General features: G+C 44.9%; 1 protein-coding gene across 1 annotated transcript in view; it reads left to right on the top strand.

Annotated features, from left to right (window-relative positions):
* The window catches only part of LOC109875595 (protein unc-119 homolog A-like), a 31787-nt gene that overhangs the window by 12903 nt on the left and 3602 nt on the right, over positions 1-15282 (top strand). Inside the window, exons 2-3 of the mRNA XM_031796048.1 lie at positions 14173-14286; positions 14840-14933. Coding sequence (XP_031651908.1) covers positions 14173-14286; positions 14840-14933 — 208 coding nt within the window. The remainder of the gene's footprint in view (positions 1-14172; positions 14287-14839; positions 14934-15282) is intronic.

Raw genomic sequence — 15282 nt, forward strand, 5'->3', positions numbered from 1 at the left:
ACATGCACCCTCCATAGAGGCGTAGATCACCTGGACCACCTTGCTCAATGATATCAATAGGCTGTCTCTACTCAGACGGTTATGTATTGTAACATGCAGTTCAACTCCCGGTGGGATTGCAGAAATGTATTTTTAATGGTTTTCTCTGTAAAGGAAGCCATAGCTTGATTAGCCTAGTTACTCCAGGGAATACTGGTACATGTCATCATGGACCAGGTTGTTGCTGTGATGCGGTTAATGAACAAAACTGTTTTAACATTCAATTACAATGTATAATCTTCCTCTTCTCTCCTCTCCTCCCACCTCTCCACTCATTCTCTCCTTTCCTCTCCTCTCATCCTCCTCTTCAAGGATAACCATTCAGCTGAATAGAAAGTGGAACCTCTTCATGTTAAATCCGATGATTCACGACATATTTGTCATCTTTCTGTCCCTCTCTCGATGTTTTAGGCGTAAATCACAATCTTGTGTTGTCTTTCCCCGTGATGAAATATACACAATGATCATTTAAATCACCCTAAAAGTACAGCGGATGAGGTCTGTTAGGATTTTAACCTCGGCTATGACGTATGTCCATCTATTATCTACGTGCAGGCCTTACCCAGTGAGGAGAAAGAATGGAGAGACATTTAGGAGCTGTGATTGCAGGGCTTTTTGGTGACTTTTTGGGTGTGAAATTTGTTTCGTAGAGTACATTTATTTCTATGAAACTTTTCACACCGTCTGGGTCACGATGAGGAAAATCTGATGACATTCTCTCTCCATCTGTAATTCTGGCTGACTTGGTGTCACGAACCGGCTCAACGCCCGTAACAAAGGGAGACAACGTGGAGATAAGGAGTAACAAAATATATATTTATTAACTAAAGCAACTAAGGAAAATATACAATGGTGTGTGTAATCAGTAATCAGTAGTGTAAGTGAGTGTTTTACATGCGTGAATGTGATAATGCAGGGTGTTGAAAGGTGCCAAAGCAAACAAACAAACAAACATGCCACCAAGAACCACAACACAATCTACAAAGGTGTCTGCATGGAGAGAGTCTCCTCCATGAATGGGGAAGTGGTGTATTTATCCTGGGAGACACCGGGCCCAGGTGTTTCCCATAAAGCTGACGACCCTCCCAACTCCGCCCACCAGCATCCTAATAAGGAAATAACAGAGAGAGAATACAGCAGACAGAGTGGGAGGGTCGTCACATCCCCCCCCATAAAACCGGGGACCAACAAGGACCCCGGAACAAAATACCAGCTTAAGTTCCAAATTGACACAGCTTCTGCGCCACAAATTGACGAGGGGTTATGTGTTCACACCTCCACCTGCACCAACCAACCTCCTCCCCAGACCTCAGCAACCTTTGTGCATAGGAAGCAATATTTAAGAGGAAAGAAGAACACACGACCAGGAGGGAACAGACAGGAAAGATAGAACATGACAACCCGAAACAATGGTCAGTCACGTAAACATTTAGGAACAGGGCGCACGAGAGAGCGCATCAGCAATCACGTTTTCAGTCCCCCGGATGTGCCTCACATCGAGATGGAATGATTGTAAAAATAAACACCATCGCATTATCCTCTGGTTTGGACACATCATGGACCTCAAAAAAGTGAGGGGGTTATGGTCGGTGTAGACCACAATGGGCACAACCCCCGACCCGACATACACTTCGAAGTGTTGTAGCGCCCAAATGAGTGCTAGCGCTTCCTTTTCAATAACCGAATAGTTCAACTGATAATCGTTAAACTTTTTGGAAAAGAAACTAACAGGCCTCTCAATCCCAGACACATCTGCTTGCAGCAAAACTGCACCTGCCCCCACATGACTAGCATCCACCTGCAAGGTAAATGACAAATCCACGCGAGGAGCAGCCAGCACCGGAGTTGAGGTCAGCAACCTCTTTGCATCTTCAAAAGCGTGTTGACAACGAGTAGACCAAACGTAAACAGCCTTAGCTTTCAGCATATCTGTCAAGGGAGCGACCACAGTAGAGAAGTTCCTACAAAAACTACGGTAATACCCAATCATGCCCAAGAAACGCATCAGTTCCTTTTTAGTAGTTGGTGGTGGAAAAGCATCAATAGCCACCACTTTAGCCCGAACAGGACGCACTTCACCCTGCCCAACCACTTTTCCAAGGTATGTAACGGTCGCCTGAGCAAACTCACATTTAGCCAGATTGATTGTGAGGCGACCCGCAGCCAGACGTTCGAACAAGGCTTGAATACGGGACAGATGTTCTTCCCAAGTATCTGCATATATTACTACATCGTCCAAATAAACAGCGCACCCGGTCAGACCGGCGACAACCCTGTTCATAAGTCGCTGAAAAGTGGCAGGTGCATTGCGCAGACCGAAACTCATAACCGAATACGAGTACAGACCAAAGGGTGTAATAAAGGCAGAGATTTCACGTGCCCTACTCGTCAGTGGCACCTGCCAATAGCCTTTTAACAGGTCAAATTTGCTCACAAACTTAGCTGCACCGACTTGATCAACACAGTCCTCCATCCGAGGAAGAGGAAATGAATCTGGCTTTGTGACACCGTTTACCTTACGGTAGTCCGTACAAAAACGGTTTGTTCCATCCGGTTTACTGACCAAGATACAGGGAGAAGCCCAACTGGAGAAAGAAGGCTCTGCTATCTTACTCTCCAGCATGTACTTGACCTCAGCATCCAGACAACGTAGTTTCTCTGAAGAAACTCTATAGAACCGCTGACGAATGGGGTCAGCACCTCCAATGTCAATATCATGTTCTATTAAGTTTGTACGTGTAGGTGTATCAGAAAACAAACCTGGAAATCTCTGAATAAGACCAACCATCTCTTTCCGCCCATCAACAGGTAGGTGAGTGAGAAGACTGTCTAAAATATCCAGTGTTTCTGAATTTTTCAATCTACCCTGCAATATACAATCGTCAGGACCAGGAACATCTTCCTCCTCATGCACAGAACTAGCAGGACAAGAACACAAGGAAACAACGGTATCAGCCAAAAGAACAGGTTTACCGTCCTCTGTAGAATCCCACTGTTCAGTCTCAGAGGAACGTGCATAATAAGGTTTTAACAGATTTACATGGCACAGCTGGTGTGCTTTCCTCCGTTCTGGAGTGGCAACTAGATAATTTTGCTCAGTGTACTGGCGCACCACTGTATATGGACCTTGAAACTTGGCTTGAAAAGGAGAACCAACAATTGGCAGCAGAGCAAGAACCTGGTCACCTGGAATAAAGTGACGAGGCTCAGTTCGGCGATCAAATATGCCCTTCATCCTCTCCTGTGAAGATGATAACTTCTCTTTAGCCATTTCACCAGCGGCGTACAGTCGTCGCCGGAAATCACACACATATGATAATAGGGACTGAGGAGGCTCGGGAGACTTCCAGTCATCCTGGAGAACAGATAAAAGTCCACGCACCCTATGTCCAAACACAAGGTCATTTGGACTGAAACCTGTGCTCTCCTGTGAAACTTCCCTAGCGGCTAACAGTAACCAAGGCAACCCCTCCTCCCAATCCTTATCCATCTCAGTACAATAAGCTCTCAACAAAGACTTAAGTGTTTGATGGAAACGTTCCAGTGCTCCTTGACTTTGCGCGTGATAGGCGCTAGACAAATTGTGTTTAATATGGAGCTGTTGAAGAACCTGACTAAACAGATTAGAGGTAAAATTAGATCCTTGATCACTCTGAATGACCTTAGGGATTCCAAACAATGAGAGAAACTGAGTCAAAGCTTTTAACACCGATTTAGTCGTGATAGATCGGAGAGGATAGGCAGCAGGAAACCTAGTGGTCTGACACATCACAGTGAACAGGTAACTGCTACCCTTTTTAGAACGAGGCAGAGGGCCCACACAGTCAATAATCAGATACTCAAAAGGTTGGCTGAGTACAGGAATAGGAAACAATGGTACTGGTTTAATAGCTTGATTAGGCTTACCAGTTAATTGACAGGTGTGACAAGTTTTGATAAAATCAGAAACATCCCTCTTTAATCTAGGCCAAAAGAAATGTTTTAATATGCGATTGTAGGTTTTCCTCACCCCCATATGTCCAGCAACATCGCTGTGAGAAGTTTCCAACACCAACTCACGAAGCTTAACTGGTACAACAACCTGACTAATTGCCTCCCCCAGAAAACAACTATCATGAGACAACCACTTTCTCATCAGGACATCCTCTTGGAGAAAATAGCCATGGGCGACATCTCCCAACTGTTCTACAGGCACAATTTGATCACGCAACTCTTCCAATGTGGGGTCATCCCGTTGCGCATTGATTAGATCTGACCGGGTTACAGATAACGGTATAACAGGGAAAACAGTGACATACTTTGTATTATTATCATTAGTCGGCGCAGTAACCAGTTCGCCACGGCTCATAGAACGTGTCACTGCACACGCAGAGAACACCTCTGGGAAACTCTGTACATTCTCATCAGGAATCCCAACAAATGACGGCTTAGTGGAAACCACGAGAGATGGAAACACGACTGGCCATACACGCTCACCAGCCAAGTTATTCCCAAGGATAACGTCGATACCCTCAATAGGCAACGAAGGACGCACCCCCACAACAACTTCACCCTTCACCAGCCCACAATCCAACATCAGTTTATGCAATGGAACTGACAGAGTGTTCAAACCTATTCCCCTAATTAGAACACTATTCCCCGAATCAGTCTCAGCAGAAAAGGGTAACACAGACTCCAACACAAATGATTCAGAGGCACCTGTGTCTCTCAGGATCTTCACTGGCACTAGGTCTTTACTTCCTAACATAGACACAAAACCTTCCGTAATGAAAGGTAAATAGTCTGGATCAATATGGACTTTCACATTCTCCTGGGCTTGAGAAAATGAGTCATGAGTGAACTGATGTGGAACAGGTGCAGCTAACGCGGTAGGCTTAGATTTAGCATAAGCACCCTTTGACCTGAGAAGTGGACATTCGTTTTTCCAATGACCTGAACCTTGACAGTAGTGACACTCCTGCCCAAAGTCAGCTTTACCATGGGAGTCAGGCTCAACCCTAGTTGAATAGAACTCTGCCCGTGAACCAAAGTGTCTCGGTGAGCGAAGCCCAAATCTATCCGAACGCCCCCACTCTTTCCGAATACGGGGCTCTACAAAGGCACTTTTGTGAGTCAACACATACTCGTCCGCCAAAACCGCAGCTTCAGCAACATTCTTTACTTTCTGTTCGTTAATATACGTGGCAATACGATCAGGAATTGTGTCCTTAAATTGCTCTAACATAATCAGATCACACAGCCCTTGGAAAGTCACAACTGCAGATGCGGAACACCAGCGATTAAACTGTAAAGATAACTGTCGCGCAAACTCAACATGAGTCTGCTTATCATCCCTTTTTAAAGTTCTAAATCGTTGGCGGTAAGCCTCAGGGACCAGTTCATAAATCTGTAACACAGCTGTTTTAACTTTATCATAACTGGTACTGTCTAGTGCACTAAGAGCTGAATATGCTTCCTGTGCTTTACCAGTCAGCACACACTGCAACATTAAAGTGCGGTCAGAATCAGGCCAACTCCTAGCGTCAGCAACCCGCTCAAACAACGAAAAGAATGTCTCGGGGTCCTTTTCATTAAACTGAGGCAATAACCGTAAGTTCCCAACAATATCAAATGTCTCTGGGGCACGACCAAAAGCAGAACTACCCCTAGGTAAATCTGGGTCACCTTCCCAAAACAAACTCTCCCCTGAGATCTTTCCTTCCCTAACCAACTCTATACGTTCTTGTTGCAACTTGATTTTAGCACGCTCCATATCTTGTTTAAATGCCAATTCCTTTTCATATTTTACACGATCATGCTCTAGCTTCTCACGATCATGCTGCCGATCATGCTCTCTCTTCTCACGATCATGCTCCAGCTGTAACAAAAGCAGTTCTTTCTGCTGTTCAAAAAGAAGGCTACTAGGACTAACCGATGGAATGGCCATTGTAACGTTATGGGGAGATGGCAAATCCTCAGCAGAGGCTGGCCCAGTGGTAACTTCAAGAATACCACTCTCCATCAGATTGGCCTTCAATATCAACCTAATAGAATTCTTTAGACGTTTATCACTAATCTCAACCTTGTAGTGTTCCGCGACCTTCAACAGCTGTTCTTTAGTACCTAAATCTAACAATTCCTCTGATGGAGAGCAAATGAACTTATCTACATAAGACGCCATAATCACAAAAAAAAAAAGACCACAACCAGAGAATTGACAATCACCCTGAGCACCACAGAAGAGAGATGAGATATGGAGCTTCCCCAAAACCTACAATAACTCAACCCTAGTCTTCGTGCAGATTTGCGGTGGGAATTTACGCACTGTAGCCCGCTGGCAAGGAAAAACTCCCCAGCATGCTGGCAAATTCCACCAAGCCACGGATGTGCCCCCGAGACAACTGCTCAGTCCACAGACACCACACAAAAATAACAAACATTAACCATGCCCAACATATTCCAAAAAATGAAACACGTCGCTAAACCTATCAGGGGAAAAAGGCTATAGCTCCGGGTAGCAAGTTGCACTACCCTACACAAATCTCCTACCGAGGTACACAGCCGATTTACTCACCACCTCAGACTGACTTCCCAACAGAAAGTAGAACAAAATTTCAGGCTAGGCAGGGCCTGGAAACTAACCATTCTCTCTCCAACGCAGCACACAAACCAAACAACAAAGACAACCAATACTGGGCCTATCAAACTCAATATGCAAACCAAACACGTACCTCCACGGTCTCCCAAACCAATAGTTCAAAGATCCCGGATGAGCCCCCACTTGTCACGAACCGGCTCAACGCCCGTAACAAAGGGAGACAACGTGGAGATAAGGAGTAACAAAATATATATTTATTAACTAAAGCAACTAAGGAAAATATACAATGGTGTGTGTAATCAGTAATCAGTAGTGTAAGTGAGTGTTTTACATGCGTGAATGTGATAATGCAGGGTGTTGAAAGGTGCCAAAGCAAACAAACAAACAAACATGCCACCAAGAACCACAACACAATCTACAAAGGTGTCTGCATGGAGAGAGTCTCCTCCATGAATGGGGAAGTGGTGTATTTATCCTGGGAGACACCGGGCCCAGGTGTTTCCCATAAAGCTGACGACCCTCCCAACTCCGCCCACCAGCATCCTAATAAGGAAATAACAGAGAGAGAATACAGCAGACAGAGTGGGAGGGTCGTCACACTTGGCGTGTGTGTGTGTGTGTGTGTGTGTGTGTGTGTGTGTGTGTGTGTGTGTGTGTGTGTGTGTGTGTGTGTGTGTGTGTGTGTGTGTGTGTGTGTGTGTGTGTGTGTGTGTGTGTGTGTGTGTGTGTGTGTGTGTGTAAAACTTGGCGTGTTGCACATCCCTCTGCAGGGCATATGTCGGTCCTCTGTCCAGTTAGCTTCGGATTTATTATCACACACGCATTTTGCAGTGCAGCGTTTCACGGGGCCAAAGATCAATTTAACGTTAGGCAGCCATGTAGTGTATTCTCTCCCTACCTACCTGGCCACTGGACTGGATGAGTGGGAAAAGCTCAAACTACAACAGAAATCAATCCAAAAGTAGAATTCCCTTTGAGGAAGCAGGTATGATCATATATATATATATTTTTTTTTACCTTTATTTTACTAGGCAAGTCAGTTAAGAACAAATTCTTATTTTCAATGACAGCCTAGGAACAGTGGGTTAACTGCCTGTTCAGGGGCAGAACAACATATTTGTACATTGTTAGCTCAGGGATTTGAACTTGCAACCTTTCAGTTACTAGTCCAACGCTCTACCCACTAGGCTACCTTGCCGCCCCTGCAGTGTACAGTATATTGTGATTGTGATGTGTATTGAAGGGAATACGATATTTAGGCTACATTAATAATCAGGGGTAGTCGATAGATTTGGTCCACGCCATGTTAGCTGAAATGATTGAATAGCTCATGCTCATACAAGCTTGACATTGAGTCGTCATGACCGTCTCTAATGGAACAGGCTAGGGTCTTTTGTCCTTTTGTCCATGTGCCTTTTGGCATTGCCTGCACAAAGGTCTCTGATGCTATCTTACTCTGAGCCTTCAACATTTCAGACCCTGTTACTTCAGATGGCTCAATGACTATTGGACCTATAGTAGGTACAGATAATGTAGTGGTATTATCATTGTCATCTTTTGTGGTGAGCAATGGAATGTTGGTCACTTTGGGTGTGTCTCAATAGTCTCTCCTCCTCTCCCACAGTTGTTTTTTATTTGTATTTATTCCACCTTTATTTAACCAGGTAGACCAGTTGAGAATAAGTTCTCATTTACAACTGTGACCTGGCCAAGATAAAGCAAAGCAATGCGACAAAAACAACAGCACAGAGTTGCACATAAACAAACACAATAGAAAAATCTATGTGCAGTGTGTGCAAATGTAGAAGAGTAGGGAGGTAAGGCAATAAATAGGCCATAGAGGTGAAATAGCAATCGGTTGAAGAGCATGCACTTAGTTTTACTAGCATTTAAAAACAGTTGGAGGCCACGGAACGACTGTTGTATGGCATTGAAGCTCGTTTGGAGGTTTCTTAGCACAGTGTCCAAAGAAGGGCCAGATGTATACAGAATGATGTCGTCTGCATAGAGGTGGATCAGAGAATCGCCAGCAGCAAGAGCGACATCATTGATACATACAGAGAAAAGAGTCGGCCCGAGAATTGAACCTTGTGGCACCCCCGTAGAGACTGCCAGAGGTCCACGTAACAGGCCATCCGATTTGACACACTGAACTCTATCAGAGAAGTAGTTGGTGAACCACGGCAGTCATTTGAGAAGCCACGGCTATTGAGTCTGCCGATAAGAATGCGGTGATTCACAGAGTCGAAAGCCTTGGCCAGGTCGATGAAGACGGCTGCACAGTACTGTCTTTTATCAATGACGGTTATGATATATTTTAGGACCTTGAGCGTGGCTGAGGTGCACCCATGACCAGCTCGGAAACCAGATTGCATAGATCTACACTGACATGAATTAACTGAACAGGTGAAAGCAATTTCCTGGTTCAGTTGGTATCCTCCATAATTTATTTTGCATGTGTGTTCAGATCAGTAAAGGGGAGGAAGCCACTTTAGGCTATTGAGATGCGGCCTTCTTTGTACTATGGGTTGTGGGGACGACTATTGAGATGCAGCCTTTGCACTGCAGTAAGGGTAGTGGGGCTCATACAATTTGCTCGTGGAGCTCCTGTTTAGCTAGCTGATCTGTAGCCGTCTCATGTTCTGAGAACATCACTCTTATCAGACATCACAGTCACAGTAAAGAAGGCAAGTCTGCCGTGTGCCAAGAACATAGTGCCAGTGTTGCCAGGGTAACAACAGCTTCCTTTTCAACATACTGTGGTTGTGGTTGTCATGGCTGTAAATATGTGGGTGGAGCCTTTGGGATTGACTGACAGATTGGAAAATGGACGTCTTATTATAGAAATAGAATGGTCACAATAACATAATTCCTTACAATTTTGCGGACGGCACGGCATCATTTTTTCTACCAGAGATTGAATTTGGACTTTTCCAACACTGTATTTAAATGGCGCTGCGTTGCAGCATGGTTGTACTGTATGTTGATGAGGATTTAATGGCCGCACTAGCCTGCTCTACCACTTGTTAGCTGATGCCTGGACACAGCTTTGGCCTCTGATGTAACGTGTTAGGTAGTTAGATGACATCTACTATACCATATGGCATCAGAGTGCACATTAAGGTCATTCAGTCACTACACTCATAACTGACCTATAATAATGTTATAGAGCAGTAATAGTCTGTCGTGTTTTGTTATGAATATCTACATTCTAACACTGTCTGTTCTATACTTCTTTGTTTATTATTGAGGGGACAGCAACTTTTGAATTTGAATAGTATTATTTTATACTGATTTGAACCTGAATGACCTGTGCTGACAGATGAGCAAAAGGTTAGCCTAAGTGCTTTAAGTTAGTGTTTGAACTCAATGGTCATTGACAATTATTTCAGATATACTGTACTGTACAACCCTCAATATTGCTACCGTTTATTTACCACATTTATCCCTAAATCACTGTGTTATTCACATACAGGTGCACTATATATACAAAAGTATGTGGGCACCCCTTCAAATTAGTGGATTCGGCTATTTCAGCCACACCAGTTGCTGACAGGTGTATAAAATCGAGCACACAGCCATGCAATCTCCATAGATAAACATTGACATTAGAATGTCCTCATTGAAGAGCTCAGTGACTTTCAACGTGGCACCATCATAGGATGCTACCTTTCCAACGAGTCAGTTGTTCTGCCCTGCTAGAGTCAAAAGTGCTGGTATTGTGAAGTGGAAACATCTAGGAGCACCAACGGCTCAGCCGATAAGTGGTAGGCCACACAAACTCACAGAACGGGACCGCCGAGTGCTGAAGCGTGGAGTGTGTCCTTGGCCGCAACACTCACTACTGAGTTCTAAACTACCTCTGGATGCAGCTTCAGCACAAGAACTGTCCTTCGGGAGCTTCATGAAATGGGTTTCCATGGCCGAGCAGCCGTACAAACATAAGATCACCATGCACAATGCCAAGCGTCGGCTGGGTGGTGTAAAGCTCGCCGCCATTGGACTCTGGAGCAGTGGAAACGCATTCTCTGGAGTGATGAACCACGCTTCAACATCTGGCAGTCCAACGAACAAATCTGGGTTTGGCAGATGCCAGGAGAACACTACCTGCCCAAATGCATAGTGCCAACTGTAAAGTTTGGTGGAGGAGGAATAATGGTCTGGGGCTGTTTTTCATGGTTCGGGCTAGGCCCCTTAGTTCCAGTGAAGGGAAATCTTAATGCTACAACATACAATGACATTCCAGACGATTCCGTGCTTTGGGGAAGGCCCTTACCTGTTTCAGCATGACAATGCCCCCATGCACAAAGCAGGTCCATACAGAAATGGTTTGTTGAGATTAGTTTTGAAGAACTTGACTGGTTTGCACAGAGCCCTGGCCTCAACGCCATCGAAAGCCTTTGGAATGAATTGGAATGCCAACTGCGAGCCTGGCCTAATCGCCCAACATCAGTGCCCAATCTCACTAATGCTCTTGTGGCTGAATGGAAGCAAGTCCCCGCAGCAATGTTCCAACATCTATTGGAAAGCCTTCCCAAAAGGGTGGAGGCTGTTATAGCTGCAAAGGGGGGACCAACTCCATATTAATGCCCATGCATTTGGAATGAGATGTTCAACAAGCAGGTGTCCACATACTTTTGGTAATGCAGTGTATCTACCTCAATACTCCAGTATCCCTGCACATTGTGAATTTGGTATTGACACTGACCCTGAATATAGCTGAAATTCTTCTGTTTTTGTCTTATTTTTGTGTTTTTGTAGTTTTTTTTATACTAGTTTGATATTGTGTACAGCACTGTTGGATTGGGATTTCAAGTAAAGCATGTCACTGTACTTGTGCATTTGTTAAATAAAACTTGAAAGTTGCCATAGTTCAGTAGTACAGATGAGCCTCACATCAATTGGAGTTATTTTGTAACCCTCAGAGCTAACAGTATGTAGGCCTCAGAAGTAAAAATGAGAGTTTTTGGTTGCTGGTTTAAGTTGGAGGGCTGCTTACATGTACAGTAAATCTGTTGACTGGCCTGTTATTCCAGCAGGCATGTGATGTGGTGGGGCTGGACTGACTTCCGGTTATGTCCCAGTGCTAAGTGCTTTCCCATCAACTGTACTCTCACCTGAGATAACCTTTCTGGCCTTAGACATAGACATCTGGCCTTACCTATTAAAAATGTCCATGGCCCCACCAGTAGAGAATACACATGCCCGCACACGTACAGTATACACCGATTTTACCCGTTTTGACCTATCTGGTGTAGTAGTTCTGTGGTGTGGATTATAATGATAGGTGGGTAGTAGGTGAGATGGAAAGTAGCCAGGAGACCCAGTCACAACTCACAAGGGAATTACTGCCATCTGCACAGCACACACACACACACACACACATACAGAAGAGTCCAAAGCCTGCTGCCAATTATATTAATGACCCTAACAACACGAGAGCCGGAGCAAGGAACAGGGGGCGTCGCCTTAAGACCTCAGCAGATTTGTGTGAAGGCCCTTTGAGTCTATCACTCCCTCTTCCTCCCCTCTCACACACACATACTCACACACACACACACACACACACACACACACACACACACACACACACACACACACACACACACACACACACACACACACACACACACACACACACACACAAAACCATGCATACTCACATACACATACAGACACCTCCCCTCTCTCCATGTAGCACAGCTAGGTAACAGGAAGGCTAAAAATATCTCCTGGCCATTGGCTAGCCAGTTTGGTCCATCTGGTTCCTGGTTCCTTAGGTAAGTAGAGAGGGGGGGAGAGAGTGTTTGTGTGCGTGCATACGTGTGTCTGTGCACACAGTGTATGTTTTGCGCGTGTGTGTGTTTGCGTGTGCGTGTGCGTGTGTGTGTGTGTGTGTGTGTGTGCGGGCTCACTAAAATCTTACTAGAATGTGCTCTTACTATTCAACCTCAGTACAGTTTTGACATGAAGCTATATCAAAGGCTTAGAGGCAGGTGCCCACCTGTAGTTTTTAATAGGATGCAGGTAGGGAGGGGTGTATGAAAGTGTGCAGTGGTCAATTTGTGGGGTGGTGTCGGAGGAATGGGGGTTACAATACAGCAAAAGCTATAGTTTCCCCAAATCCCCTTAGCGTCTTCCAATCTGTCCATGTGACGGTGAAACAATGTAAGCCTCTTAGTCCTAATCCACAGCCTGTGGGGAGGTGAGTGTATGCCACAGGGCTGTAGATGCTGTCCCTTGGGCACAGATCTGCAAAAAGGGTGCTATCTAGAACCTAAAAAGGTTCTTAGCCTTTCCCCATAGGAGAACCCATTGAAGAACCCTTTTGGTTCCAGGTAGAACTCTTTTGGGTTTCATGTGTTACCATTTCCACAGAGAGGGTTCTACATGGAACCAAAAAGGGTTCTACCTGGAACCAAAAATGGTTATTTTATGGGGACAGAGGAAGAACCCTTTTGGAACCTTTTTTCTAAGAGTGTGGGATCAGCGTACAGTACCCTCGACCCGAACCTTAGGTTAAGTTGGCTGGCACGTTGGTGTTGCCCTGGTTTTGCCAACACCATGCTCCAACCAACTGAGCCGTATTGGAACCAGACGTGTTGGTTAGTGTTCGATTTCTGTCCTAATAGTTTTGCCTGTCCACATATTCCAAACTGTCAGTTCTGTGAGAGGGCCTTATAGAAGTGTCTCAGATTCCAAACTGTCAGTTCTGTTAGTGTGACACAAAACACTGTGGGCCTGCATGTTATCACAGAGAAGTTCTCCAGTGACTATAAGACTGTGGTTATTGTCAGTGTCACATCTTGGCAGATGCAAAGATTAGAGGAGTAAAAATAGCTCTTTCTGTCTCTCTGTTAGGTGAGGATCTGACAGGCTGGCCAAGTGGCTGGATGGGGCAGGGTCAGAGTGCTTAGTGAAGGGACATGATTTGGAAGAGCCTAATCATTGTGCACAAGGCTGTAACAGCTGCATAATTGTCTTATAACATAGAGATCATTATCAGTGAACTGTTCTGTAGAGTATGTAGCCCTCCTGTATTCAGACTAAAAGGTGTTCTGTAGAGTATGTAGCCCTCCTGTATTCAGACTGAAAGGTGTTCTGTAGAGTATGTAGCCCTCCTGTATTCAGACTGAAATGTGTTCTGTAGAGTATGTAGCCCTCCTGTATTCAGACTGAAAGGTGTTCTGTAGAGTATGTAGCCCTCTTGTATTCAGACTGAAAGGTGTTCTGTAGAGTATGTAGCCCTCCTGTATTCAGACTGAAATGTGTTCTGTAGAGTATGTAGCCCTCCTGTATTCAGACTGAAATGTGTTCTGTAGAGTATGTAGCCCTCCTGTATTCAGACTGAAATGTGTTCTGTAGAGTATGTAGCCCTCCTGTATTCAGACTGAAAGGTGTTCTGTAGAGTATGTAGCCCTCCTGTATTCAGACTGAAATGTGTTCTGTAGAGTATGTAGCCCTCCTGTATTCAGACTGAAAGGTGTTCTGTAGAGTATGTAGCCCTCCTGTATTCAGACTGAAATGTGTTCTGTACTGTCCCCTTTCTGTTTCAGACTACCTATGTTCCCCAGAGGAGAACGTTCACATGATCGACTTCACACGGTTCAAGATCCGAGACATGGAGACAGGGACGGTGCTGTTTGAGATCACTAAACCCCCTGTACCTGGTATGGGCTATGTCGGAACTACCGTATTAAACAGCACAGATATTAGATGCGTGTACTGTGTATGAGCTATATGTTGATAATGTATTTAATCAAGACATGGAGACAGGGACGGTGGTGAAATCACCAAACCAACAGCACCAGGTCAGTAATAGGCCTGTTCTGTGCTAAATATAACCATTAGTATTTGTGTTCCCTAACATATTCATATTCTTATATACATGTTAACAATTTTCTCTCTTATTAGAGCCTAGGATATATGACTTGTGGCACTAAACTACAGGTCATAGCCTCTAATAATGAAGAGGTTTTAAGACATACTGTATGTGTGAGCAGCATATACCTCTGGGTTAACTAGGCCCAGGCAGTAATATGCATGATTCATGAACAAATTATTCCTATTAGCTTGGTCTCTACTAAGAAGGTGTTATTTCACTGTGTGAATTGATCATCTAAGGCTCTGAAACAGTGTCTATTCAGAGAGGTACACAGCAGAGAGACTGTGCTTCAAAACAGCATGCTTGTTAACGCGGTATCTTTTGTGACACTGTGGCAGCAGGCGAAAAGAAGGATTTTGACCCCAACGGAGGCCGCTTCGTCCGTTACCAGTTCACCCCTGCCTTCCTGCAGCTGCGCCAGGTCGGCGCCACGTAAGTCACAGCTAAGATGGCCGCCTGTGTGGGTGTGTAAGGGTGGTGGAGCGGTGGCCATTCAGTGCCCTGCTGTTCTCTTCTGAGAGGAGACAGATGGGGAGGGCTATTCTCAGAGAGTGAGAGGTGGTGTGTGTGTGCGTGCCTACGTGCTTGCGTGCATGTTTGTGTGTGACAGATACCAAGGAGGCAGGAAGGCTACACAGTAGGGGGAGAAAGAGAGAGGGAGAGAGAGAAAAAAGAAGGCAGGGTGAGGGAGAAAGAAAGAGAGAAAGAGAGATGAGAAAAAGGACAGTCAGGCCAGTTGTTATTAATTAACGTTTTACTGCAGTGGGCTAAATCAGGGTCT

The sequence above is a fragment of the Oncorhynchus kisutch genome, linkage group LG18 (genome assembly GCF_002021735.2).
Source record: "Oncorhynchus kisutch isolate 150728-3 linkage group LG18, Okis_V2, whole genome shotgun sequence".
Taxonomy (NCBI): Eukaryota; Metazoa; Chordata; class Actinopteri; order Salmoniformes; family Salmonidae; genus Oncorhynchus; species Oncorhynchus kisutch.